The sequence below is a fragment of the Symphalangus syndactylus genome, chromosome 1, assembly GCF_028878055.3.
Source record: "Symphalangus syndactylus isolate Jambi chromosome 1, NHGRI_mSymSyn1-v2.1_pri, whole genome shotgun sequence".
In the NCBI taxonomy this organism is placed as follows: Eukaryota; Metazoa; Chordata; class Mammalia; order Primates; family Hylobatidae; genus Symphalangus; species Symphalangus syndactylus.
In genome coordinates this window covers 68,631,610-68,656,929 of record NC_072423.2, presented here as the reverse complement: position 1 = coordinate 68,656,929, position 25,320 = coordinate 68,631,610, and the positions used below count along the sequence as shown (strand labels likewise).

General features: G+C 35.8%; 1 protein-coding gene across 3 annotated transcripts in view; it reads right to left on the bottom strand.

Moving 5' to 3' along the window:
* The window catches only part of SMCHD1 (structural maintenance of chromosomes flexible hinge domain containing 1), a 155,671-nt gene that overhangs the window by 51,158 nt on the left and 79,193 nt on the right, over nt 1-25,320 (bottom strand). For all 3 annotated transcript variants that reach the window (XR_008650063.2, XM_055237021.2, XM_063640809.1), the window contains 9 exons: nt 19,515-19,663; nt 18,548-18,636; nt 13,412-13,530; nt 10,322-10,489; nt 6,571-6,696; nt 4,129-4,208; nt 3,744-3,901; nt 2,406-2,521; nt 1,248-1,312 (listed from right to left, as the gene is read on the bottom strand). Coding sequence is in view for 2 of the 3 variants with exons in the window: in XM_055237021.2 (XP_055092996.1) it covers nt 1,248-1,312; nt 2,406-2,521; nt 3,744-3,901; nt 4,129-4,208; nt 6,571-6,696; nt 10,322-10,489; nt 13,412-13,530; nt 18,548-18,636; nt 19,515-19,663 (1,070 nt within the window). In the remaining variant the exon portion in view is untranslated. The remainder of the gene's footprint in view (nt 1-1,247; nt 1,313-2,405; nt 2,522-3,743; nt 3,902-4,128; nt 4,209-6,570; nt 6,697-10,321; nt 10,490-13,411; nt 13,531-18,547; nt 18,637-19,514; nt 19,664-25,320) is intronic.

Below are 25,320 nucleotides of genomic sequence, written 5' to 3'. Positions count from 1 at the left end.
CAACTTGGTGAAACCCAGTCTCCACACACACACACACACACACACACACACACACACACACACACAATAAATAAATAAATAAATAAATAAATAAATAAATAAATAAATAAATTTGCTGGGCATGGCAGCACATTCCTGTAGTCCCAGCTACTTGGGACGCTGAGGCAGGGGGCTCACTTGAGCCAGGGAGGCAGAGATTGCAGTGAGCCACTGCACTCTAGGCATTGCACTCTAGCAAGGCTATGTATTAAAAACAAACCCTCAAGCTACTCAAGTTAAACATACACATCTATGTTTAACATCTATATTTAACATCTTACATACACATCTATATTTAAATATACACATCTATGAACTTATGACCCAGCAATTTTACTTTTATATGAGCACCAGTGTTATAAACATTATTTGTAATAGCCCAAAATTGAAGATGCAAATAGCCATTAACAGAATGGAAAATTGTAGTGTGTTCACACAATGGACTTCTATTCAGCAATGGAAATGAATGAATTTATAGCTATATGCCACAGAATCTCATGATGCTGAGTGAAAGAAGTCATATGCAAAGGAAAATAATTGTATATCAAGTTCAAAAATGGGCACAACTAAATCAGAGACTATAGAGATGTATGCTAAGATAAACGGAACTCTAAATAAGACCAAATCAGGAGAGGGTTTGTGGTGTGTGCATGTGTGTCTACATGAGTGTGTGCGTGGCATGCACAACAGGAAGGAAGACGGTAATAACTGGAAGAGGTAAGGGGTGCAGCTTGCATGATTGGTCCTTTACCAGTTAGTCTGAAAAAGCACTGAACAAATATAATGAGCATTTTGACCCTATTGATGATAAAGGATTTTTAAAGAAACTTAAGACATAATCTTTTCAGATTTGAAAATGGAGGTCCAGAATGAAGCAGCAACATGTTCAAAGTCACAGAAATGTTAAAAGCCAGTCTAATCTTTATAGAAACCTCCTATATAATAAAAAGTTATAAAGTGCGCTGACAACATAAAAGAATTCTTCTGATGGCTTCGATAGTTTCAAAAGCACATACAATTTACAAAGCTTAAAACCAATTTAATGCTTAAAAACGAAAACACACAAAAAACTGACAAAAATTTAGAGACACTAATATTTCTATTTGATCATAAATTACTTTTCCTCAGGTGAGCCCACATGTATCTCCAGGGTTCAATTACTTTGTAACAAGATATGTATTCAAAATATGAAATGTTTTGAGAAATACCTGAAATAGAAGCAGCCATCTTCCTTGTCATTATCTTTTATTTTATTACAACTAAATGTTTCTGCCTAGAAAGGGGAGTAGGAGAGAAGGGGAGAGGGGAAAATGACAAAATTTAACATAGTATACTTAGGAGGAAAGCTTATTATATACCTAAACTGAATATGTATCTGGATTCCATTTATAAACATACAGGTATATATACACATGTATACATCTTCATAATACATGTAAGGTACAATGTGAGATTAGTGACAGTGGAAAGACACCCCATTATTAAAAGACACACAATAGAACTTTATGGTGATATTATTTTAAGATAATACCAACTTGATTGGACTGATGGTCTAAATTAAGCAAGCAAAGATTCAGGATTAATTAAGCAAGATAGTTTCCAAAACCAATGATTAAAATGAATCATAAATGTTGAATTAGATTATTATATCAGGGCACTGATAAACTTTAGTTCCCAATTTTAGATTTATTTCAGATCTGCATTATCCAATATGGTAGCCAATGGCTACGTGTGACTACTGGGCACTTGAAATGTGGCTGGTCTGAACTGATATACAGTGTAAAATAAACACCAAATTTCATAGACTTGGTAAGATAAAAGAACGTAAAATCCCAGCAATAATTTTTAAACTACTGAATATATGTTGAAATGGTAACTTTTGATATATTAGGCTAAAAACATTAGAATTTTACTTACTTCTTTTTAGCTTTTACATGTAGCTACTAGAAAGCAGACACACCAGGTGTGATCTTTCTACTGGACAGCACTGTTCTAGACCCTCTAACTCTCTCTCCACTCTCTTTCAAGCAGTCTATCAATCCTCTCTACTATCTCATTTTCTATATTATCCCCTCATATTTAATAGCTTCTGCCTTGTGCTACTGTCCTTCAGATGAAATAATTTTAATGTGTAGGCATCTTAAAATGTTAAGAAAAATCACAATGTAGACTACTCTTTTTCAATAGCATCAACCTTTAATTTTGAAACATACATTGATGTAATTTCTTTAACCCCAAGGAATGAAGTAAATTAACTTCCATTTCTCAAATTTATATAACATTATATATTTACATTAAATGAGATTTAGTTTTAAGTTAAATGTAAGAACTATTTTTAACTTCAAAAAATGCTTCCCATGACTCACATTTGCTGGGGGTCGGTTCCCACTGGTAGACAGCTTCCACATTTTCATGGAAATACGTGCTGGATTAATATTTTTAATGATACTGTCATCTTCAGAAATAACACTAATCATAAAATCTGTCATGGTAAACATTAAAAAATTATTTTCTTTCTAGTTCAATTAATGGATATGGTTAAATAATTCTATGCCTTAAAGCAAACATCTCATTTAAATGTTTAAAGCACACGTTATTTAAATGTTAATACAATTCTGATGAAGAAATGTATAAATTCTAGCACGCAAGACCAAAAAGACTAGAATGTATACTCAGCAACTTAAGAGTTAGGCCAATTGGTCATAGCACGATATGCTTTATGTATTCCAAGAACAGAATATTTACTTTCTTGTATGATTTTCAATAGCATACAATAGCCAAAAGATCAATATATATAATATTCCCATTATATTTACCACCTGTAACATTCATTTGGCACCTGTTATTAATTTTTTAATCACAGGAAATAGATCTCCCTGAAACAGATTTAAAACTTTATATATGGTATAGTCTACTTTATAAAGTAAAAAAAAGCTATGTATACATGTAACTTAATTATTAAAAATTATTGTTAAAAATTTTTAAATCTAAACTTTGAGGTGCTTCATTCACTACTGAAAACTATGTACAGGGATTCATCCTTTTAAGAAAACAGAAGTCTTCCAGAAACTTATTTGTGTAAAGCAAAAACTAATTTCCTATTGACTTAACATCTGCCACATGATATTGAAATCATTTGGTTCACTGTCTCCTACATTAGACTGAGCATACTGAAAACTGTCTTATTCGTTTTTGTAACTCAGAGCACAGCATAGTATTTTAACATAGCAGTATTTAATAAATGTTTGCTGTTCTGAAATATCTTTAATCATAAATGCTGATGTGATATATTTTCACTAAAATTAAGCTAAATGATTCTAGTTATGATGGGTTTAAGATCACAACACAATATTTAGTAGAGCATAACTCCGTAATTCTCACCATTTAGTTCCTATTTCTTTTACACAATTTCACAATTCAGTGAATGTACAAACACCACCTGAATTAATTACCTCAGCCTATCAGTTTATGTATGAACTTTCAGTTAATTCTTGACATTAAAATAAATGGAAGACATGGGAATGAGAGTAGGCATTGCTAAGTCAAATATATTTTCTTTGCCACTTAAGAGGCTATTTTTTTTTAAAAAGGCTATTATGAGCATGATTTTTTACTGTGCTGAAAATCTAGGATAAGCAATTTATTCCACTAATGTACAAAGCAAATTATCACTATAGATTTATGTATGTATGTGAAATACTCACCAGTGAAAAGACCCCCTGCTAAGAAGGATGCATCTTTGTCATATTTAACATTGAGACGAACGGGTTTTTCTGGGTCTGGAAGAATCATTAATTTAATTACAGGTCCTTCTATGATACTTTTGTTATAGATGGCTTTAACCTGAAGAGTATGCTCTCCCCTAACAAAATGAAAGAGGAGAGGGGTTCAAATTACATTAGTTAATAACCTAAAAGTTCTGAGACAATTTACGCAAAGTTCAACTCTTAGAAAAACCTCTCAACTTCCATTCAGTCCCAACTCTTGCCTAACATTAAACAGAAGGATAGTCATTACTTGTAACTTCGGCAAGCAGTAAGAAAAACGAATCTCTGTAACACCAACAACTATCAAACTTTTGGTTCTTACCTAGGAGCAAAAACACTGAATACTCCCAAATTAGCCCTGCCTTTCTCATCTGTTTTATGCTGTTGGTTTGAAGGCATGAGCTAAAAACAAAACAAAACAAAATGGTTAATTAGAAAATTCTAGAGATCAATCAAGTTCTTTTCTTCCATTACAATGTTCTTTCCCTCTATTCCTATTTTAAAAGTAGTATTTGTATACTTCTAAAATCTACATTTTAAAAATCTGAACTAGTTGGAATAATGTAGTATGTAATGATATAATCCAAAGTAGAATAACAATCACTCATCTTCACCAATTTCACTAGAATTTAATGTATTTCAGTTACTAAGTTGCAGATTTCTAGTTCACTGTTTCAATATCACTGATACATCAAATGAATTTTGTTTACACAAACATTGAAGGTATATTCTAAAGCTGGGGCAAGTAAAGGCGACTGCACTGGAGAAATATATACTGTACACACATACTCAAGTCAAAGCATCATAGCACTATCTTCATTCTTCATTTTTCTCTTGAATGTCTACTCAGATACAGTTCTCAAATTTTTGCTGCAATACTACATTCACAGTGATAACCAAGCTTTCACTTTCAAGAGATTAAGAATCAGTGGCCACATTTCCTAATAACTGATTTAGAAGGGTCTCTCAGCCTTTTACAGATGGTTCTCCAGAAACTAGAATCATATCTTTATTCTGTGGTTGAAAATAATCATTGTCTAACTCTACTGGAAGCAAACATTCAGAATAACAGTGAATTTGAAGACCACAGTAGAAGAAAAATCAGACTTTCTCCCAAACCCTAAAACCCACCTCAACTTAACAGAACCTAAAAAGTAGGTAATAATGGTACATGCAGACAGGAAAAGCAATAGCTGAAGAGGAAAAAATGAGAAAGGGTACTTGAAATGATAGGATGAAATCCTATGTTTATACCTGTCCCAATTACCCTCCGGTCCATTGTCTCTCAACCCATCTTTCTCAAAGTATGTCTCCCATCTGGGTATCAAATGCTTACTGCTAAGCCAAAGAAGTAAGTCTTTTCAGGTCTTATAGCAGCAATATCATAGCCTCATTTAACAGACTCATTTAAAAACTCCAACTGTAATTACTATGAAAACAGGTCCATGTGTAACAAGCCACTCTTGGCACTTAAATCTTCCATACGACTTTTAAGATCACCTTTTCAGGTTCTGGGAAATCCCTGTTGGGATTCTCATTGAACTATAAATAACTGCAAGAGAAACATCATCTTTACATAATATCAACTGGTTTCTCCATTACATTTATATTTATTTTTTATATGTGGAGGGATACTCAAAATTGTCTGAATATGACCCCAACTCCCTCTGGCTTGCCTAGCAACAGCCTGGCTGGGACCAATGAATTCCCTTCAACAAACAGAGGAGACAGTATACAAATACAACTTTATGGCCAGGCGCAGTGGCTCACACCTGTAATCCCAGCACTTTGGGAGGCCAAGGCAGGTGGATCACCTGAGGTCAGGAGTTTGAGACCAGCCTGGCCAACATGGTGAAACCCCGTATGTACTAAAAATACAAAAATTAGCTGGGCATGATGGCACATGCCTGTAATCCCAACTACTCAGGAGGCTGAGGCAGGAGAATCGCTTTGAACCTGTGAGGCAGAGGTTGCAGCGAGCCAAGATCACCCCATTGCACTCCAGCCTGGGCGTTGAGCGAGACTCTGTCTCAAAAAAAAAAAAAAATTATACACACACACACACGCACACACAACTTTGCAAAGACTAGCAGCTTTTCCTCTTTCCCCTAGAAGGAGCGCCTCCAACTTTGCACCAGCCACTAGATCCCATGCAGCTTCTCAATACTCATAGGAATAAATGATACCTAATCTTGAACTTTCTGGTAGTCAAGACTGTTCCCAAACTTTACAAGACCATGTTCATACTTGTTCCATAAAAAGAACAATAAAGGGCAGAAGCCTCACCCTAGAATATACCAGTATGTTCCAGTAGCTCTGCCCAGGATCTGGTAGCTCTTCATAAGGTAAGTAGAGGATAGGTACCTGCATGACTTTTTTTGTTTAGCCTCACCATGTATGTTTCCCAATAATGCCTGTTCCTTAATCCATTCTGTAGGTCACTGTGATATGTCTTCATTCACTTTGTCAGTGTTAATTATCTATTTATTCATCCTAATCTGAAATGCAAGTTTTACTAGCACTATATAAGAAACACTAAAACAGCCATAACTGTACAATGTTGGCCCCTTGTTGTACTACCATAAGATATAAACTCTACTTCCTCAAAATAATTTTAAAAATTTGAGGTTTATTTACACTAAGCAATAATAAAGATTATGTAAAATACATTTTTTAGAAAAGAAGCAATATGACAGCGAAAGATACTATCATGAAAATGAAATCCAGAATTTTAAATGAAGATGTAAGGAAGTTTAAAACTTACCTTTAAATTGCTAGCTTTTGTAAGACTTATTTTAACATGTTGTACCGGTGCTGGATTATCCCACTGATCACAAAGTTGAACAATAATAGGGTTCTGTAAATCTCTTCCATTAATCACTGGAATGCACTGAAAAGAACAGAAATATGTTAAGAAACACTCAAATATATGGGCCAAACAATGCAATTACTTGTATATTTGTGTAACAATCACTTAATTTATCTCTGTTCTATTTGCAAATGGCTTCTTTGGTCAATGAAAATGAACTTTTGAAAGCCAACTAAATCATGTGACCCTCTTATTGAAATGATAAATGATCTGAAAAAAGAAAAACCAACAACTGACATTACAGTCTTCCCTCAGTATCCACAGGAGATTGGTTCTAGACCCCAGTGGAGATTGGTTCTAGACCCCAGTGGATACCAAAAGCTACAGATACTCTTTTATATAACATTGCACAGTATTTGCATATAACCTAAGCATACACTTGAAATCATCTTTAGATTACTTATAACATCTAATACAATGCAAATGCTATGTTAAGTACTAGAATGTGTTCAACAGAAACAGAAACCTATCTTTGGTTCTCAGATTTAGCATTGGCAATCTGTAGTTTAGCTTCTCCCTCAGTCAATGTTCAGCTCTCTGCCATTGTGCATTAAAAGCAGTAACATGGCTTTCTAGCCCTTGGTTAAATAGGACTATTCACTGATGATCTACACTGTCTTGTTGACTTAAAATGCTTCTTGCTGTTTCCCTAGCTAGGATGTAAAGCTGTATAATTCTAGAAATCTGCCTACTGACCTACTAACATCGGGCACATCAAAGGAAACACAGTGTTAAACAAGATACCTGACAAAAGCCCAATCCTCTGGGTCAACATTTTAAAAGTTTACAAAAGATGGAAGGGAACTAAAGGACAACAACAAAAAAAACTGATTTATCACCTCTCCTCTAACAAGAATGTTCCTTCTGCTTCTTCTACCCCCTACTCTTAACTGAGGTAGTTGGTTACCAGATTACGGGAAAAGGCTGCTGAAAATGGAAAGAAAAATTAAGTTTGCTATGGATAGGACATTATGAAAAAAACCAAAGACCCTTGAGATTGGTTTAGTTATGTCCCTCTACCATAAAGTTTACACAGCTACAGCCATGTTCCCTCTGCCAAAGTTTATAAAAAGCTTGAATTTTGAAAACTGCTGAGTTTCCAAATGTAAACATACAGTATTTCATTCCTAATCAAATAACTGTTTACCCAAACTACCTTTAAAGGACAGTCTAAGTTTTTAAAGGACTCCTATCTACTTTTAAAGGTTATCTTTAAGTAAATGACTTGTAGTCCAAACTGCTAATAACGTTTTCTAGAAAATAGTAGAAAAAGCAAATTTCCAAAATCAGATGTTCACAAGCATTTTAATATCACATTTAATGTCACTTTTAAATACTGGCATGTTAATATTTCAGAATTTCAATTTCCTCATTTACTTGTCCTTTTCTTTTTTTTTTTACTTTTTTACTTTTTTACAGAAACAAATTCTCACTATGTTGCCCCACCTGGTCTCGAACTCCTGGGCTCAAGCAATTCTTCCACCTTGGTCTCTTCAAAGTGTTGGGATTACAAGGCATGAGCCACTGCACCTGGCCAGTTCCCTCATTTATAAAGAATAATATATGTATTTATTAATACACATCTATTTTTCTATTCATCATGTTTATGTATTATATCAGTTCCTCCTCTCTGCACAGATCCTATCGGGGGAAGGTGGGTCAGCAATTAAATTAGAAAACTTAGAAAAATTAGATATCAAATAATCATTTTTCTAGCCTCATCTATATATAACCATATCTCAAAAGACTGATATATTAGTTTATGTTTTATTTTAAGTTTCTGGATTATTATGGATCTACAAATAACTCTTATAATAAATTTTTGAGCTAACAAGCTGTCATTACATTTTATATTTGTCCCCCAAAACGATATAGGACAAACGTGTCCAGATTTTTTCCACATTAAAACTGTTTCATACAACTGTTTCAGGTAATAGTCAATCAACAAATACTTCATTGGCATCAGTAGGTATAAAAAGTGGGTTAATTTATGTTTTGTAAGTGCTCCCAGAAAAAAAAAATGTACTGGCTTTTCAGTAAAATCCTTTAGTCACACTATTATTCTAAAAACTGTGTTTTATGAAGCCCACTCTCATAACCAGTTTTATCTGCTTTTTAAACTCACACAAGTGAAAAAGAGCAATCTCAAACTAAGGCATGAGCATGTTAACCTTTCTTAGATGACCTGCCCCTTTACTAAGATAAATTCACCTACTACCATGATTGTGTGAGTTCATTTTCTTTTACAGAAAACGTGGGCTGGGAACGGTGGCTCACACCTGTAATCCCAGAACTTTGGGAGAATGAGGCAGAAGAATCGCTTGGGCCCAGGAGCTCAAGATCAGCTTGGTCAACACGGTGAAACCCAGCCTCTATTAAAAATAAATTTTTTAATTTTTTAAAATAAAAATTGTTTCAAAGTTAGCTATCACATCAACAGTTAAAGTCCTGGCCGGGTGCGGTGGCTCACGCCTGTCATCCCAGCACTTCAGGAGGCCAAGGTGGACATATCGCCTGAGGTCAGGAGTTTGAGACCAACCATGGCCAACAGGTGAAACCCTATCTTTATTTAAAATACAAAATTAGCCGGGAATGGTGGCACATGCCTGTAATCCCAGCTACTTGGGAGGCTGAAGCAGGATAATTGCTTGAACCCAGGAGGTGGAGGTTGCAGTGAGCCAAGATCGTGCCAATGCACTCCACACTCCAGCCTGGGTAACAAGAGTGAAACTCTTTCAAAACAAAAACAAACAAACCATTAAAGCCCTGCTATTCCATAAGCAAATGCCAAAATCTGGACATTTTAAAACTAGAATTCCATCAAAGGATACAAAATTTCAGTTACGAGTATTAAGTTCAAAAGATCTATTGTATGATGATGACTACAGTTAATAGTATGTTACTATTCTTTAAAACTGCTTCATCTATTGCATGTCCTCTCCACGACAAGATGATTCTTCAAAACTGCTGAGAGAATAGATTTCAAATGTTTTCACCACAAAAAAAAGTATGTGGATATGTGTGTTAATTAGCTTGATTTAGCCATTCCACAATGTATACATATTTCAAAATATGCTGTACACAATAAATATGTACAATTTTTGTCTGTCAATCAAATTAGAATTCTAAAACTTCAGTAAAAAGAAATCAACAGATTTGACAGACATTTACAAAATTAGTATTTAAAATTTAAGTACTTGCATAGGAAGGCACACTGAAGTATTTACGGATATGACTTGATGTCTGAGATATGCTTTTTAAAACTCCAGTAAAAAGTTATTAGATTAGTATAAGAGAACAAAGAAAAAAATTGGCAAAAATCAGTAACTGTAGAAACTAGGTAACTGGCACATGGGAGTTTGCTACACTATTCTTTTTATTTTTATGCATGTTTGAAATCCTCTGTAATGTAGTTTTTAAGATCTGAATTATTACACTCATTATTTTTAACAAATGAGGACACAATGATGAATCAAATAACAAAGTATTAAGACTCACATTACCTTGCTCTTTTGTTATTTTTACTGTTAACAACTGTTAGTTGTTACTTCAGCAACAAAATATATCTATTCTGATCCACTGACAATCTGAAAGTAATAAGCCATGTGATACTAAATTCTTTCAGTGAAGACATGAAGTGACTTACCTCCTTTAGTTCTGGCCAGTCTATAAGGAGAAGTTTAGCAGGAGGTCCAGAAATCAGTTGCACTCGAATAAAGTCAGAAAACTCACGCCAAGTAAAACAAAGATCCTTATTTCCAGGAGGACCTGGAATAAATTTGATGCCTCTTACACTTATACTGTGTGTGTTTTCCTATTGAGAAAGACAGGGGGTATCACTTAGTGTTCAGAAAAACAAAATAAAATGTTTTGTCATTAACCCATGAGCATACAGATGTGTTTCTTGGTAACATGACAGAAAATAAATTGCACCCTGCAATAATGGCATGCCATACATTTTATTTTCAAGAGAGGAGAAACTGAATTTTTTTTCTTTCAAGGGGTAGGGGATCTAAAAGGTTCTGGCAATGTCTCTTTATCTTATCTTTTCTTAATTTCCCTCTTCTTTATACTTCCTCCTTTCTGCTACCTGAATAGCTTTTATACTTGTTCTTTCCCTCTGTTTGCAACATTATTTACCAGATATACACACTGTTTTTCTTTAGATTTTTGTACATGATACCTTAATAAGAGGCTCTTCCCTGATCACCTTACTTATTGGCATACTATCTATCCCTTTCCTTATTTCATTTTTCTTACCTCTTATTTCTCATCTATTGCATGTCCTCTCCATGACAAGATAATTTCCACAAGGGCAGGAGCTTTGTCACTACTCAATCTCTATTACTTAGAATAATGCCTAACACATCATATTAATGAGAATCAATGAAACTAGCCTATAATCTTTGCAATATGACTGAATGATTCCACAATGGCGTGAGAACTGTAGTATTCGTATTTTAATGGTGACCCTTGATGATTTATTCATCTTAAATTTCTACTAGGTACAAATCTACTTCATCAAAATTTTATTTGTTTTTGTTTCTGGGCTGCTGTAACAATATTTCACCAAAATTTTAAAATCAGGCCAGACACAGTGGCTCCTGACTATAATCCCAGCACTTTACGAGGCCAAGGCGGAAGGATCCCTTGAGCCCAGGAGTTCACGACCAGCATGGGCAACACAGTAAGACCCCGTCTCTACAAAAAAATTTTAAAATTAGCCAGGTGTAGTGGCATGTGTCTACAGTCCCAGCTAGCTGGGAGGCTCTGGTGGGAGGATCACTTGAGCCCAGGAGGTCGAAGCTACGGTGAGCCATATTCACAACACTGCACTGCACTACAGCCTGGGAAAAAGAGTGAGATCCTGTTTCGAAAAATTAAATAAATAAATCAGAGAGAAAACTTCACGTTTTATGTTCTCAAACAATGATCTGTAGAACAGAATACTTTATGTAAAAAGTCACTGTAAAATAATCAAAATTAATCTCTCCGAAAAGCCCAATAAGCACAGAAGAATTTTTCAATATTCAGAAAACAAATTAGACAGATATTCCTTAGTAAAATGTACTGAAGTTCAAAATATGTAAAGTCTATCTTAGAGTTCCAAATTTGATAGCCCTTCTGAACCAAAAGCCCTTCTGAAGGGGTGATTTCTTTTTAAAGTCATGTTGGAAGTTGTTCTGGTTTTATTTCAAATCTTGGAAATGAAATTGCACTTACAAATTGTAGATGGGTACAAACAATTAAACACACAATTCCGAAAATGAGCCAAGATAGTATACATCAATTACAGAAAGACAGAAATAGAAAAAAAGTCTACTTGGCTGGAGAGTAAAGAGCTATGGAGAGAAAGGGGTGAGACTATGGTAGGGTGGAATACTATAGGTATTACAGGCCATACTAAGGCAATGGATTTCCAATGCAGTAGAATGTAACATGCTGATAGGTCTAATGGGTAGCATGAGAACTGAAAATTGACCCCTGGATTTGGTCAGGTAGAACAGAGCAGAAAAACATGATCAGAGTGGCTTGCTACAGAATGACAGAAAAGGATGTGAAAACATACAACTCTTCCAAGGAGTTTTACTATAAAATGGAGGAGGACAGTAGATGGACAGGAATACAGGGCCAAAGGAAGCTTTGCTGGTTTTTCTAGAGGGATTTTTCCTTTTGTTTGTTTAAGATGAGAGACATTCCAGCATGTTTACATGCTGGTGGGACTGATCTAGTGGAAGAGATAACTGAAGACGTAGGAAGACAGGTTTTAATTTAGGAGCAATTTAGGAGCCTGTGTGCAGAGTGACAGGAAGCAGGGATTGTTTATTCATAACAGGAGCACATTTATTTTCTGATTTCATCTACCTGTAGGGTGAAGTTAGAAAATGGAAGAACCTAAAAGTCAAAGAGCACATTTTATCATTGTGGAGGGAACAAAATATCAAAGTTTTGCAGCAGTGAAAATGATGCTCGACATTAGAAAATAGCAGAATAGATTACTGGAGACAGAAACTCTAGTTAGAAGGGAAACATAGCAGTTATTTTTGTGACTGCCCTGTTAAGAAAAAGTGTAATAGAGACTCTCAAAGGAGGAAAAGTTTTAAAAAGCATTCAATGATCTAAATGAATTTAATTTCCCTTTGACCTGAGAGATCTTCTCTCTCACCCACTGTGGACTACTACTGGCAGGTTCCTTGAAGACCCAACTCCAGCATGTCCTTTTCCCTAAAGCTGTCTTTACTTCTCTAAGCAGAGTACAGCATGCTTGTTTGTTTTAAACTGAAAGAATTCCACCAGAGTTTTTATTTTTTAAGCCAACATGAATTAACTGCACAGTTGCAAACCTTTATAATGATTTTTCTCCTCATCATCCTGTTAATACAGGGTTTAAACACCAAGAAATTTTATTTAAACAGCTACTATGAAAAGCTATCAAAAAAATCTATATACCACAATCTTTATGGATAAAATGGTATGACGTCTGGAATTTGCTTCAAAATGATATGGTATGGGGAGAACGATGACTGTTGAAGATGATGGGAACACAAGAAATACTCATTCTATGTTTATTTCTGAATATGTTCAAACTTTTTCAAGTTTTTTAAATGCCTTTTATGACTCTTCAATTTAAAAACTAAAATCAAACTTTTTTGTTATACTAGTTTTTCCCAAACTTTTTGTTACACATACAACAATAGAATGAACCAAACCAAAATGGTATAGAAAGTAACCATACCTGAAAGGTTGTTTTCAAATTTGAGCTATCAAGTCCAACCCCAGCAATTGACAAAGAAGATAAAGAACTTGGTGAAAATGCTTGAATCTGATTTCCATACTGATCCGTAATTATTATAACTAAAAAAGGGGAAAGTTTTATTTTAGTATTGTCTTTTAATAGAAGATATAAATATCTACGATACACTATAAAAACATGCCTAGAAACTTACTCTTTGTTCTCTTACTGAGTAATTTTTGGTACAAAAATAATTATATTCATTTTTTAATTCACTACAAAATAAACATCAAGAATTTACATAAGTATATTTTCAACTACGTTTAACACGATGTTAATGTTATCAGATTTTTTTACCATGAAAATTTGAAAATATTTTAATGTAATTTTCTAGACATAAGAAAAAATACATATGAATCCATTCATACATGTACGTTATACTTTTATGTTTAAAAAAGAATTTTTTGTTTGTTTGTTTATTATTATACTTTAGGTTTTAGGGTACATGTGCACAGTGTGCAGGTTTGTTACATATGTATCCATGTGCCATGTTGGTGTGCTGCACCCATTAACTCGTCATTTAGCATTAGGTATATCTCCTAATGCTGTCCCTCCCCCTCCCCCCACCCCACAACAGTCCCCGGAGTGTGATGTTCCCCTTCCTGTGTCCATGTGTTCTCATTGTTCAATTCCCACCTATGAGTGAGAACATGCAGTGTTTGGTTTTTTGTCCTTGTGATAGTTTACTGAGAAAGATGGTTTCCAGTTTCATCCATGTCCCTACAAAGGACATGAACTCATCATTTTATGGCTGCATAGTATTCCATGGTGTATATGTGCCACATTTTCTTAATCCAGTCTATCGTTGTTGGACATTTGGGTTGGTTCCAACTCTTTGCTATTGTGAATAGTGCCACAATAAACATACGTGTGCATGTGTCTTTACAGCAGCATGATTTATAGTCTTTTGGGTATATACCCAGTAATGGGATGGCTGGGTCAAATGGTATTTCTAGTTCTAAGTCCCTGAGGAATTGCCACACTGACTTCCACAATGGTTGAACTAGTTTACAGTCCCACCAATAGTGTAAAAGTGTTCCTATTTCTCCACATCCTCTCCAGCACCTGTTGTTTCCTGACTTTTTAATGATGGCCATTCTAACTGGTGTGAGATGGTATCTCATTGTGGTTTTGATTTGCATTTCTCTGATGGCCAGTGATGATGAGCATTTTTGCACGTGTTTTTTGGCTGCATAAATGTCTTCTTTTGAGAAGTGTCTGTTCATGTCCTTTGCCCACTTTTTGATGGGGTTGTTTTTTTCTTGTAAATTTGTTTGAGTTCATTGTAGATTCTGGATATTAGCCCTTTGTCAGATGACTAGGTTGCAAAAATTTTCTCCCATTTTATAGGTTGCCTGTTCACTCTGATGGTAGTTTCTTTTGCTGTGCAGAAGTTCTTTAGTTTAATTAGATCCCATTTGTCAATTTTGGCTTTTGCTGCCATTGCTTTTGGTGTTTTAGACATGAAGTCCTTGCCCATGCCTATGTCCTGAATGGTATTGCCTAGGTTTTCTTCTAGGGTTTTTATGGTTTTAGGTCTAACATGTAAGTCTTTAATCCATCTTGAATTAATTTTTGTATAAGGTGTAAGGAAGGGATCCAGTTGCAGCTTTCTACATATAGCTAGCCAGTTTTCTCAGCACCATTTATTAAATAGGGAATCCTTTCCCCATTGCTTGTTTTTGTCAGGTTTGTCAAAGATCAGATAGTTGTAGATATGTGGCATTATTTCTGAGGGCTCTGTTCTGTTCCATTGATCTATGTCTCTGTTGTGGTACCAGTACCATGCTGTTTTGGTTACTGTAGCCTTGTAGTATAGTTTGAAGTCAGGTAGCGTGATGCCTCCAGCTTTGTTCTTTTGGCTTAGAACTGACTTGGCGATGCGGGCTCTTTTTTGGTTCCATACGAATCTTAAAGTAGCTTTTCCCAATTCTGTGAAGAAAAGTCATTGGTAGCTTGATGGGGATGGCATTGAATCTATAAATTACCTTGGGCAGTATGGCCATTTTCATGATATTGATTCTTCCAACCCATGAGCTTGGAATGTTCTTCCATTTGTTTGTATCCTCTTTTATTTCATTGACCAGTGGTTTGTAGTTCTCCTTGAAGAGGTCCTTCACATCCCTTGTAAGTTGGATTCCTAGGTATTTTATTCTCTTTGAAGCAATTGTGAATGGGAGTTCACTCATGATTTGGCTGTTTGTCTGTGATTGGTATACAAGAATGCCTGTGATTTTTGTACATTGATTTTGTATCCTGAGACTTTGCTGAAGTTGCTAATCAGCTTAAGGAGATTTTGGGCTGAGACAATGGGGTCTTCTAGATATACAATCATGTCATCTGCAAACAGGGACAATTTGACTTCCTCTTTTCCTAATTGAATACCCTTTATTTCCTTCTCCTGCCTGAATGCCCTGGCCAGAACTTCCAGCACTATGTTGAATAGGAGTGGTGAGAGAGGGCATCCCTGTCTTGTGCCAGTTTTCAAAGGGAATGCTTCCAGTTTTTGCCCATTCAGTATGATATTGGCTGTGGGTTTGTCATAGATAGCTCTTATTATTTTGAGATACGTTCCATCAATACTTAATGTATTGAGAGTTTTTAGCATGAAGGGTTGTTGAATTTTGTCAAAGGCCTTTTCTGCATCTATTGAGATAATCATGTGGTTTTTGTCTTTGGTTCTGTTTATATGCTGGATTACATTTATTGATTTGCGTATGTTGAACCAGCCTTGCATCCCAGGGATGAAGCCCACTTGATCATGGTGTATAAGCTTTTTGATGTGCTGCTGGATTCAGTTTGCCAGTATTTTATTGAGGATTTTTGCATCAATGTTCATCAAGGATATTGGTCTGAAATTCTCTTTTTTGGTTGTGTCTCTGCCAGGCTTTGGTATCAGGACGATGCTGGCCTCATAAAATGTGTTAGGGAGGATTCCCTCTTTTTCTATTGATTGGAATAGTTTCAGAAGAAATGGTACCAGTTCCTCCTTGTACCTCTGGTAGAATTCGGCTGTGAATCCATCAGGTCCTGGACTCTTTTTGGTTGGTAAGCTATTGATTATTGCCACAATTTCAGAGCCTGTTATTGGTCTATTCAGAGATTCAACTTCTTCCTGGTTTAGTCTTGGGAGGGTGTATTTGTCGAGGAATTTATCCATTTCTTCTAGATTTTCTAGTTTATTTGGGTAAAGGTGTTTGTAGTATTCTCTGTTGGTAGATTGTATTTCTGTGGGATCAGTGGTGATATCCCCTTTTTCATTTTTTATTGCATCTATTTGATTCTTCTCTCTTTTCTTCTTTATTAGTCTTGCTAGCAGTCTATCAGTTTTGTTGATCTTTTCAAAAAACCAGCTCCTGGATTCATTAATTTTTTGAAGGGTTTTTTGTGTCTCTATTTCCTTCAGTTCTGCTCTGATTTTAGTTATTTCTAGCCTTCTGCTAGCTTTTGAATGTGTTTGCTCTTGCTTTTCCAGTTCTTTTAATTGTGATGTTAGGGTGTCAATTTTGGATCTTTCCTGCTTTCTCTTGTGGGCATTTAGTGCTATAAATTTCCCTCTACACACTGCTTTGAATGTGTCCCAGAGATTCTGGTATGTTGTGTCTTTGTTCTCGTTGGTTTCAAAGAACATCTTTATTTCTGCCTTCATTTCGTTATGTACCCAGTAGTCATTCAGGAGCAGGTTGTTCAGTTTCCACGTAGTTGAGCAGTTTTCACTGAGTTTCTTAATCCTGAGTTCTAGTCTAGATTGCACTGTGGTCTGAGAGACAGTTTGTTATAATTTCTGTTCTTTTACATTTGCTGAGGAGAGCTTTACTTCCAACTATGTGGTCAATTTTGGAATAGGTGTGGTGTGGTGCTGAAAAAAATGTATATTCTGTTGATTTGGGGTGGAGAGTTCTGTAGATGTCTATTAGGTCCACTTTGTGCACAGCTGAGTTCAATTCCTGGATATCCTTGTTAACTTTCTGTCTCATTGATCTGTCTAATGTTGACAGTCGGGTGTTAAAATCTCCCATTATTACTGTGTGGGAGTTTAAGTCCCTTTGTAGGTCACTCAGGACTTGCTTTATGAATCTGAGTGCTCCTGTGTTGGGTGCATATATATTTAGGACAGTTAGCTCTTCTTGTTGAATTGATCCCTTTACCATTATGTAATGGCCTTCTTTCTCTCTTTTAGAATCTTTGTTGGTTTAAAGTCTATTTTATCAGAGACTAGGATTGCAACCCCTGCCTTAAAAAAGAATTTTTTAACCCAAATGCCCATCAATGATAGACTAGATAAAGAAAATGTGGCACATAGACACCATGGAATACTATGCAGCCATAAAAAATGATGAGTTCATGTCTTTTGCAGGGACATGGATGAAGCTGGAAACCATCATTCTCAGCAAACTAATACAGAAACAGAAAACCAAACACTGCATGTTCTTACTCTTAAAGTGCAAGTTGAACAATGAGAACACATGGACACAGGGAGGGGAACACTACACACCAGGGCCTGTTGGGGAGTTGGGGCTAGGGGAGGGATGGCATTTAAGAGAAATACCTAATGTAGATGACGGTTTGATGGGTGCAGCAAACCACCATGACATGTGTATACCTATGTAACAAACCTGCACCTTCTGCACATGTACCCCAGAACTTAAAGTGCAATGTAAAAAAAAAAAAAGAATTTTTTTAGGAGTACAGTATCACTATTTTGTCCAGGCTGGCCTCAAACCCCTTGGCTCAGGCAATCCTCTCGCCTCAGCCTCCTGGGTAACTGGGACTACAGGCATGTGTACCACGCCAAGCTTACTTTATACTTTATTGTTAACTTCTAATTAGTAATATTACTTCTAACAAAAGACAAGAATTTTTTCGACAAAATATGTTTGTCAAACTGATTTCAAAGCTATGTCAGCCTGGGCAAAGATAATGAAAATACTTCAATCTTATCTGACAACAGATTTTAAACCAATAACATTATATGAACCCAAAAGCTTTCCTTTCAGATTATGTATCTAAAACATTCATGGAAGGAAACACCAGAGAAGTTTTTTTTGTTGTTTGTTTTTTAAAGCAAGCCATACTAACCTACTTCTCCTTGAAGCTCTTGGCCCATCTGTACTGTTTTTCCTCCTTTCATTTCACATTTTAAATGTTTAGGTTCATCAGGAAGTGGTCTGAAATTGTTTAACAAGTTAGAAGTCTTTAGTGACACCATTAATTGAAGTAGTTCCAACATGCTACAGAATAACACATATATAATGTTCATATCGAATAACTCAAATAACACTCCTTCAAATAACTGTTTAATTTATATCATCTGCTATTAATCCAAAAGAAAATAGGAAAAAGACACTTTGCAAAGATAGTAGAGAATATGGACCAAAAATTTACAGACATGTTAAGTCACAGTATTTATGCTGGATTAAAAGGAAATTATGACAAAAAAACAGATGAGTTAACTCATTGAGAGATCTCATTACGGTCAGAATGCAGTAAAATTTGAAAATTTTATCTCAAAAACAGAACTATCCTAAGTGTTGGGAAAAGTACAGAAATGGGTAGAGGAATTAAAGTGCAAGAGGTTATTGGAAAAGAGGTGGCCAAGAAATTGATAGGCCAGTATAAAGGTTTTTCTTACACATTCACTTAATTCTGTCCCTTCAATATGAGTTCTACATATTAACTCTGGTTGGACTCTCAGCTTTAAAAATTATCACTAAGCAATGAAAGGATTTTTCCTTCTGAACAACACTGACTGATCACACTGTATCTTTTGTATTTTTCACGTCTTTGTCATTTTGCAGGTGTTTTCACTGTTGCTGGCACTAAACTTTCCTTTAACGAAGGTTCCAGCTACTAGAGGCCAATTCAGTGCAAGGTTATAGTGATGACAAAAATTAATCGCTATCACCAATGACACTTTATTCCAAAGACAATCTATTATATTTCATAGAAACCATAATATTTTTACATTAAAAACAACTTTCATATATGTGCACTGGAGGAAAGTATTTTGTTGCCATAGGCTGCAAAATATAATGAGTCCACAAACCTCACTGTAAATGCACTTTCCAAAGACACATGATCATCTTGGAATGAAACCTGGCAATAGCGCATATCTTTTACAGATGTTGGTACTTGCACATCAGGAAGTAGACCCTGTAGCAAGTGTTCTTTGTTAATCTCAGGAGTCCAATTAACCTAGGAGAAAAAGATATATTTAAGAATAATAAAGCTTCGTCTGTCTAATGTTCCCTTACTGCCACTTACCTTACTCTTAAAACTACATTATAATCCGTCTTCTTCACCCCCAAGAAAAAAGTCCCTTTATGGTCAGAAATGGTGTGGTTCATATACTACTATGATACAAAGGCATCCTCTTTGTCTTTGTTGTTAATGTTGCCCTATTTTTTAGTGAGATAAAATAAAAATTCTTAAGTCATTTCTTTAGAGCTTTGCCACAAAAGTATCACTGTGGCCATTATCGTTTAAAAGTAACATATAAATCAGATCATGTGATTAATTCTGAAAAGCAATATTCAATTATTTTTTGAAAAGAATCCTATTTACGGGAAGGCTTTGAATGAGATCTAGGTGGACATTATTCTTACTCAGCAGGGTGAGCAAAAAGAAGTTTGATCTAACTTTCTGTCCATACTTTGGCCTTAATTTCTTCTTGGGTGCTTTTAGTTCTGTATTAATTTATACCTCTTACATTCCATATTTTGTCACTTAATCCATACTTTTTCAAGTTGTTTGCTCTACTCTGTCCTTACTTTTAAACTCCCAATACTTTCTATTTAAGAATTCTGACCTCAACTTTCTCTCTACTTTTTTTTTTTTTTTTTTTTTTTAGCCTTCTATAGTTGTGATTTTAAAATCGCTCATATTCTATTTTTATTTTTGGTTTTTATAGACAAGGTCTTGCTCTGTAGGCCAGGTTGGAGTGCAATGATCATAGCTCACTGGAGCCTCCAATTCCTGGGCTCAAGCAATGCTCCTGCCCGTCTCATGAGTAGTGAGACTACAGGCATGCGCCACCAGGTCTGCCTAATTTTTTGTTGAGATGTGGTCTCACTATGTTGCCCAGGCTGGTCTTAAACTCCTAGCCTCCAGCAATCCTCCCACCTCAGCCTTCCAAAGTGCTGAGATTACATGTGTGTGCCACCACATCTGGCCTTAAAATCACTAATAGTCTTTTTAAAAAAAATTTCTAAATTACACTCTATTTTTCCTCTACTTTAAGGTTCAGTGGGTGCCTGTACAGGTTTGTTACATGGGTAAATTGCATGTCACTGAGATTTGGTCTATGGGTTATCTCATCACCCAGGTAATGAGCGTAGTACCCAATAGGTAGTTTTTCAACCCTTGCTCCTCTACTACCCTCCCCTCTTTTGGAATCTCCAGTGTCTACTTTTCCTATATTTTTATGTCCATGTGTATTTAATGTTTAGCTCCCACTTATAAGTGAGACCATTCAGTATTTGGGTTCCTCTTCCTGCATTAATTCACTTAGGATAATGGCCTACAGCTGCATCCATGTTGCTGCAAAGGACATGATTTTGTTCTTTTTTATGGCTGTGTAGTATTCCCGTGGTGTATTTTCTTTATCCTTATTTTCTTTATCCAATCCACTACTGATAGGCACCTATGTCTTTGCTGTTGTGAATAGTGCTGAGATAAACAGAGAACTGCATGTATATTTGCTGAAATGGTACATTTTCCTTTGGGTATATATACAGTAATGGTATTGCTGGTTCAAATGGTAGTTCTATTTAAGGTTGAGAAATCTCCAAACTGCTCTCCACAGTGGCTGAACTAATTTACAGTCCCACCGACACTGCATAAGTGTTCCCTTTTCTCCAAAACCTTGCCAACATCTGTTATTTTTTGACGTTTTAAATATAGACATTCTGACTGGTGTGAGATGGTATCTCATTGCTTTTGACTTGCACTTCTCTATGATTATTATGATGTTGAACATTTTTTCACATATTTGCTGACCACATGTATGTCTTTTCTTAACAAGTTATCTGTTCATATCCTTTGCCCATTTTTTAAATGGGGTTGTTTTTTGCTTGTTAAAGTTCCTTATAGATTCTGGATATTAGACCTTTTTAGAATATATAGCTTGTTAACATTTTTTCCCATTCTGTAGGCTGTCTGTTTACACTGTTGGTAGTTTCTTTTGCTGTGCAGCTCTTTAGTTTGATTAGGTCCCACTTGTCAATTTTTGTTTGTGTTGTAACTGCTTTTGGGGACTTGGTCATAAATTCTTTGCCAAGGCTGACATCCAGAATGGCTATTTCCTAGGTTTTCTTGTAGAATTTTTATGGTTTGAAGTTTTACATTTAAGTCTTTAATCCATCCTGAGTTGATTTTTGTATATGGTAAAAGGTAGGGATCCAGTTTCATTCTTCTGCATATGACTAGCCAGTTACCCCGGTACCATTTATTAAATAGGGAGTCCTTTCCCATTGCTTGTTATTGTTGCCTTTGTCAAAGATCAGATAGCTGTATGTGTACAGTTTTATTTCTGGGTTCTCTAACCTCCTCCATTGGTCTATGTGTTTGTTTTTGTACCAGTAGCATGCTGTTTTGGTTACTGTAGCTCTGTAGTGCAGTTTGAAGATGGGTAGTGTGATGCCTCTTATTTTGTTATTTTTGCTTAGGATTACTTTGGCTATTTGAGCTCTTTTTTAGTTCCATATGAATTTTAGAATAGCTTTTTTCCAATTCTGTGAAAAATGACAGTAGTTTGATAGGAACAACACTGAATCTGTAGATTGCTTTGGGCAGTATGGTCACTTTAATGATACTAGTTCTTCTGACTCATGAGCATGAAAATGTTTTTCTCTTTTTTGGGTATCATCTACGATTTCTTTCAGTAGTGTTTTGCAGTTCTCCTTGCAGAGATCTTTCACTTCCTTGGTTAGATGTATTCCTAGGCATTGCGTTTTTTGTGGCTACCATAAATGGGACTGTGTTACTGATTTGGCTTTCAGCTTAAAACACAGTACAGAAATGCTACTGGTTTTTGTACACTGATTTTGCATTCTGAAGCCCTACTGAAGTTGTTTATCAGCTCCAGAAGGATTTTGCCAGAGTCTTTAGTGTTTTCTAGGTATAGAATCATCTCCACAACGAGGAGACAGTTTGACTTCTTTTCCTATTTGGACACCTTTTATTTTTCTCTTGCCTGATTGCTCTGGGTAGAACTTCCAGTACTATGTTGAATAGAATTGTTGAGAGCAGGCTTCCTTGTCTTATTCCAGTTCTCAAGGAGAATGGTTCCAGCTTTTGTCTGTTCGGTATGATGTTGGCTGTGGGTTTGTCATGGATGGCTCTCATTATCTTAAGGTGTGTTCTTCAATGTCTAGTGATGGCTTTTATCACTAAGGATGTTGGATTTTATCAAAAGCATTTTCCGCATCTACTGAAACCATATTAAATCATACGGTTTTAATTTTATGTGGTGAATCACACTTTATTTGCGTATATTGAACCAACCCTGAATCTCAAAAATAAAGCCTATTTGATCGTGGTGAATTAACTTTTTTTTTTTTTTTTTGAGATAAGTCTCGCTCTGTCGCCCAGGCTGGACTGCAGTGGCGCAATCTCGGCTCACTGCAACCTCCGACTCTCGGGTTCAAGCAATTCTCTCTCTCAGCCTCCTGAGTAGCTGGGATTACAGGTGCCCACCATCACGCCTGGCTAATTTTTGTATTTTTTTTAGTAGAGATGGGGTTTCACCATCTTGGCCAGGCTGGTCTAACTCTTGACCTCGTGATCCACCTGCCTCGTCCTCCCAAAGTGCTGGGATTACAGGTGTGAGCCACCACGCCTGGCCCGTGGTGAATTAACTTTCTAATGAAAATCACTAATATTGTTTCTTAGTTTATGCTGCTCTAATGTTTTTAGTTACCTTTTTATCTTTTAAAACCATCTTTAGTCTCTGTTCTTCATTGTATTAAAAAAAAAAAAAGGAAAATAAGCAGGTAGGAGTTCCACAAAAAAGATAAAAGGCTTTCCTCACTCACCCTGGCTGTGTACTCCCCTCAATAGATTCCCCAGCTCAGTTCAGGCTGACTTCCTTCTATCTTGGCTTAATTCTCTCAACACCACAAAACCACTGTAAAGGCTGTACATTCAACTTAAGTAAAAAGGAGTATTCACTATCTTTTACTGTCAATGAAGAAGTGCACAGACATACATAATTACCAAATTAGAGGCAAAATGTGTCAAATGCAGGCACCAACCTTAGAGAAGGTATGATAGGGACAGGCTCTCCAGTCAATGTTTTTCTTAAACTTCTTAAGAAAGGAGGAAGTGGAAGCATGATTGTGAGAAAGCAAGGAAACAGTTCAGAAGCCACATCCCTGGCACCACTATTAAACCACTACTTACCTTCAAATCTGCTTATAGAGATAAAAATGGCTTATCTCCTTTCTAAGCAGAATCAGAATTATTTCTATCTCAATTCTCTCTTCCCTCATTATGAAGGGGAAAAAAAAGCTGGCTAGAACAAGCATTGTTCCAAATAAGATTTTAAAACTCAGGTCAGTTGAACCCATGGCTAAATAATTCTTTTGAATTACCAGATCTTATGTTTGGAAACACAAGATGGGTATGGTGTATACCAGTGTGAAAGAGCAATTCCTACACAGTGCCAAATGTGTTAACTCTCCAAAAATTTGGCTAATTGGGACTCTGTACTAAGAGTCTGTGAATGTCAGCTCTCCAGACATGGAGGAATGCTTATTTCTAACTACCTCAAAAAGCCTGGAATTCTGATAAATTATTTTTCCACACTTGGGAATTTTATCTCCATAGACGTCAAGGGAAAAAAGTACAGTAAGTTCTGTTACAATGCTTACTTTGAAAACGCAAATTTGTTCCAGTACAATTATGTTTACTTTGAAAATGCAAATTTGTTCCAATACAATTATCAGTAAACAACTTAAGCATAAGGCAAATTTTACTTTTGCTTAGTTACAATTTCATCTATGAAAAAACTAGGTCAACACAGAAAACTGTACCCAGCTGAACCAACCAAGTGGGAACACAAAAAATGTTGCACCTCAAACACCTATCAGTCACCTCAGTTGGCTATGTGTTAATGAGCCACGCTCATCCACAGACTGTTAAAACAACTTTCCTCTCACTTTCAGACAACCTTCCTTCCACCACTTCACAGTAACTCAAAAGCTGCAATCACTGCTTCATCAAGCTAGGTAACCTCCCATATTATTACAGTATTTATGTATTTCTTAACATTTAACATGTATTATCATTATTGTTTTTGCCACTATTTTATTAGGTTCTCTTAACGGGTTGCTGAGAAAGTTTGAGTATTGTGCCTCTAGTTTCCATTTTCCCTCATAAGCCCTGTGATTTTTTATTGCACAATTTTGCACAGCAGAGTGATTTTGGAGAATGTATGTGTCTCATTATAGAACAACAAACTGAACTTTGAAAGTAGCAAGCATAGACTGTCCACTATTCTTTCAGTCATCCATAAAGGGAATGCTAAAAAGCTGTCTACTTTATGTAATAAGACTCTTAACATTTTGATTTGGCTCCCTGTTCAGTGAGGTGTTAAGTTTCAATATGCAGATTCAACCCTATCAAGTTACAAATGTCATATTTAGATGACAGCAGGTTCATGAGGACCAACAAAACTCTTTCCTGAGAATCGTATTTTTAGAGTGGTATACCAATTTCAATAATTTCCAATGGCCAAATAGAGGCTCTGTGGTTAACAACACTGTTTCACTGCTTCAGAACTGCTACCAATTTATTGCTAGCTTTATCAAGGTGATGTTGATTGTGATTGCAGAAGAATAGCTAGTCAGGAA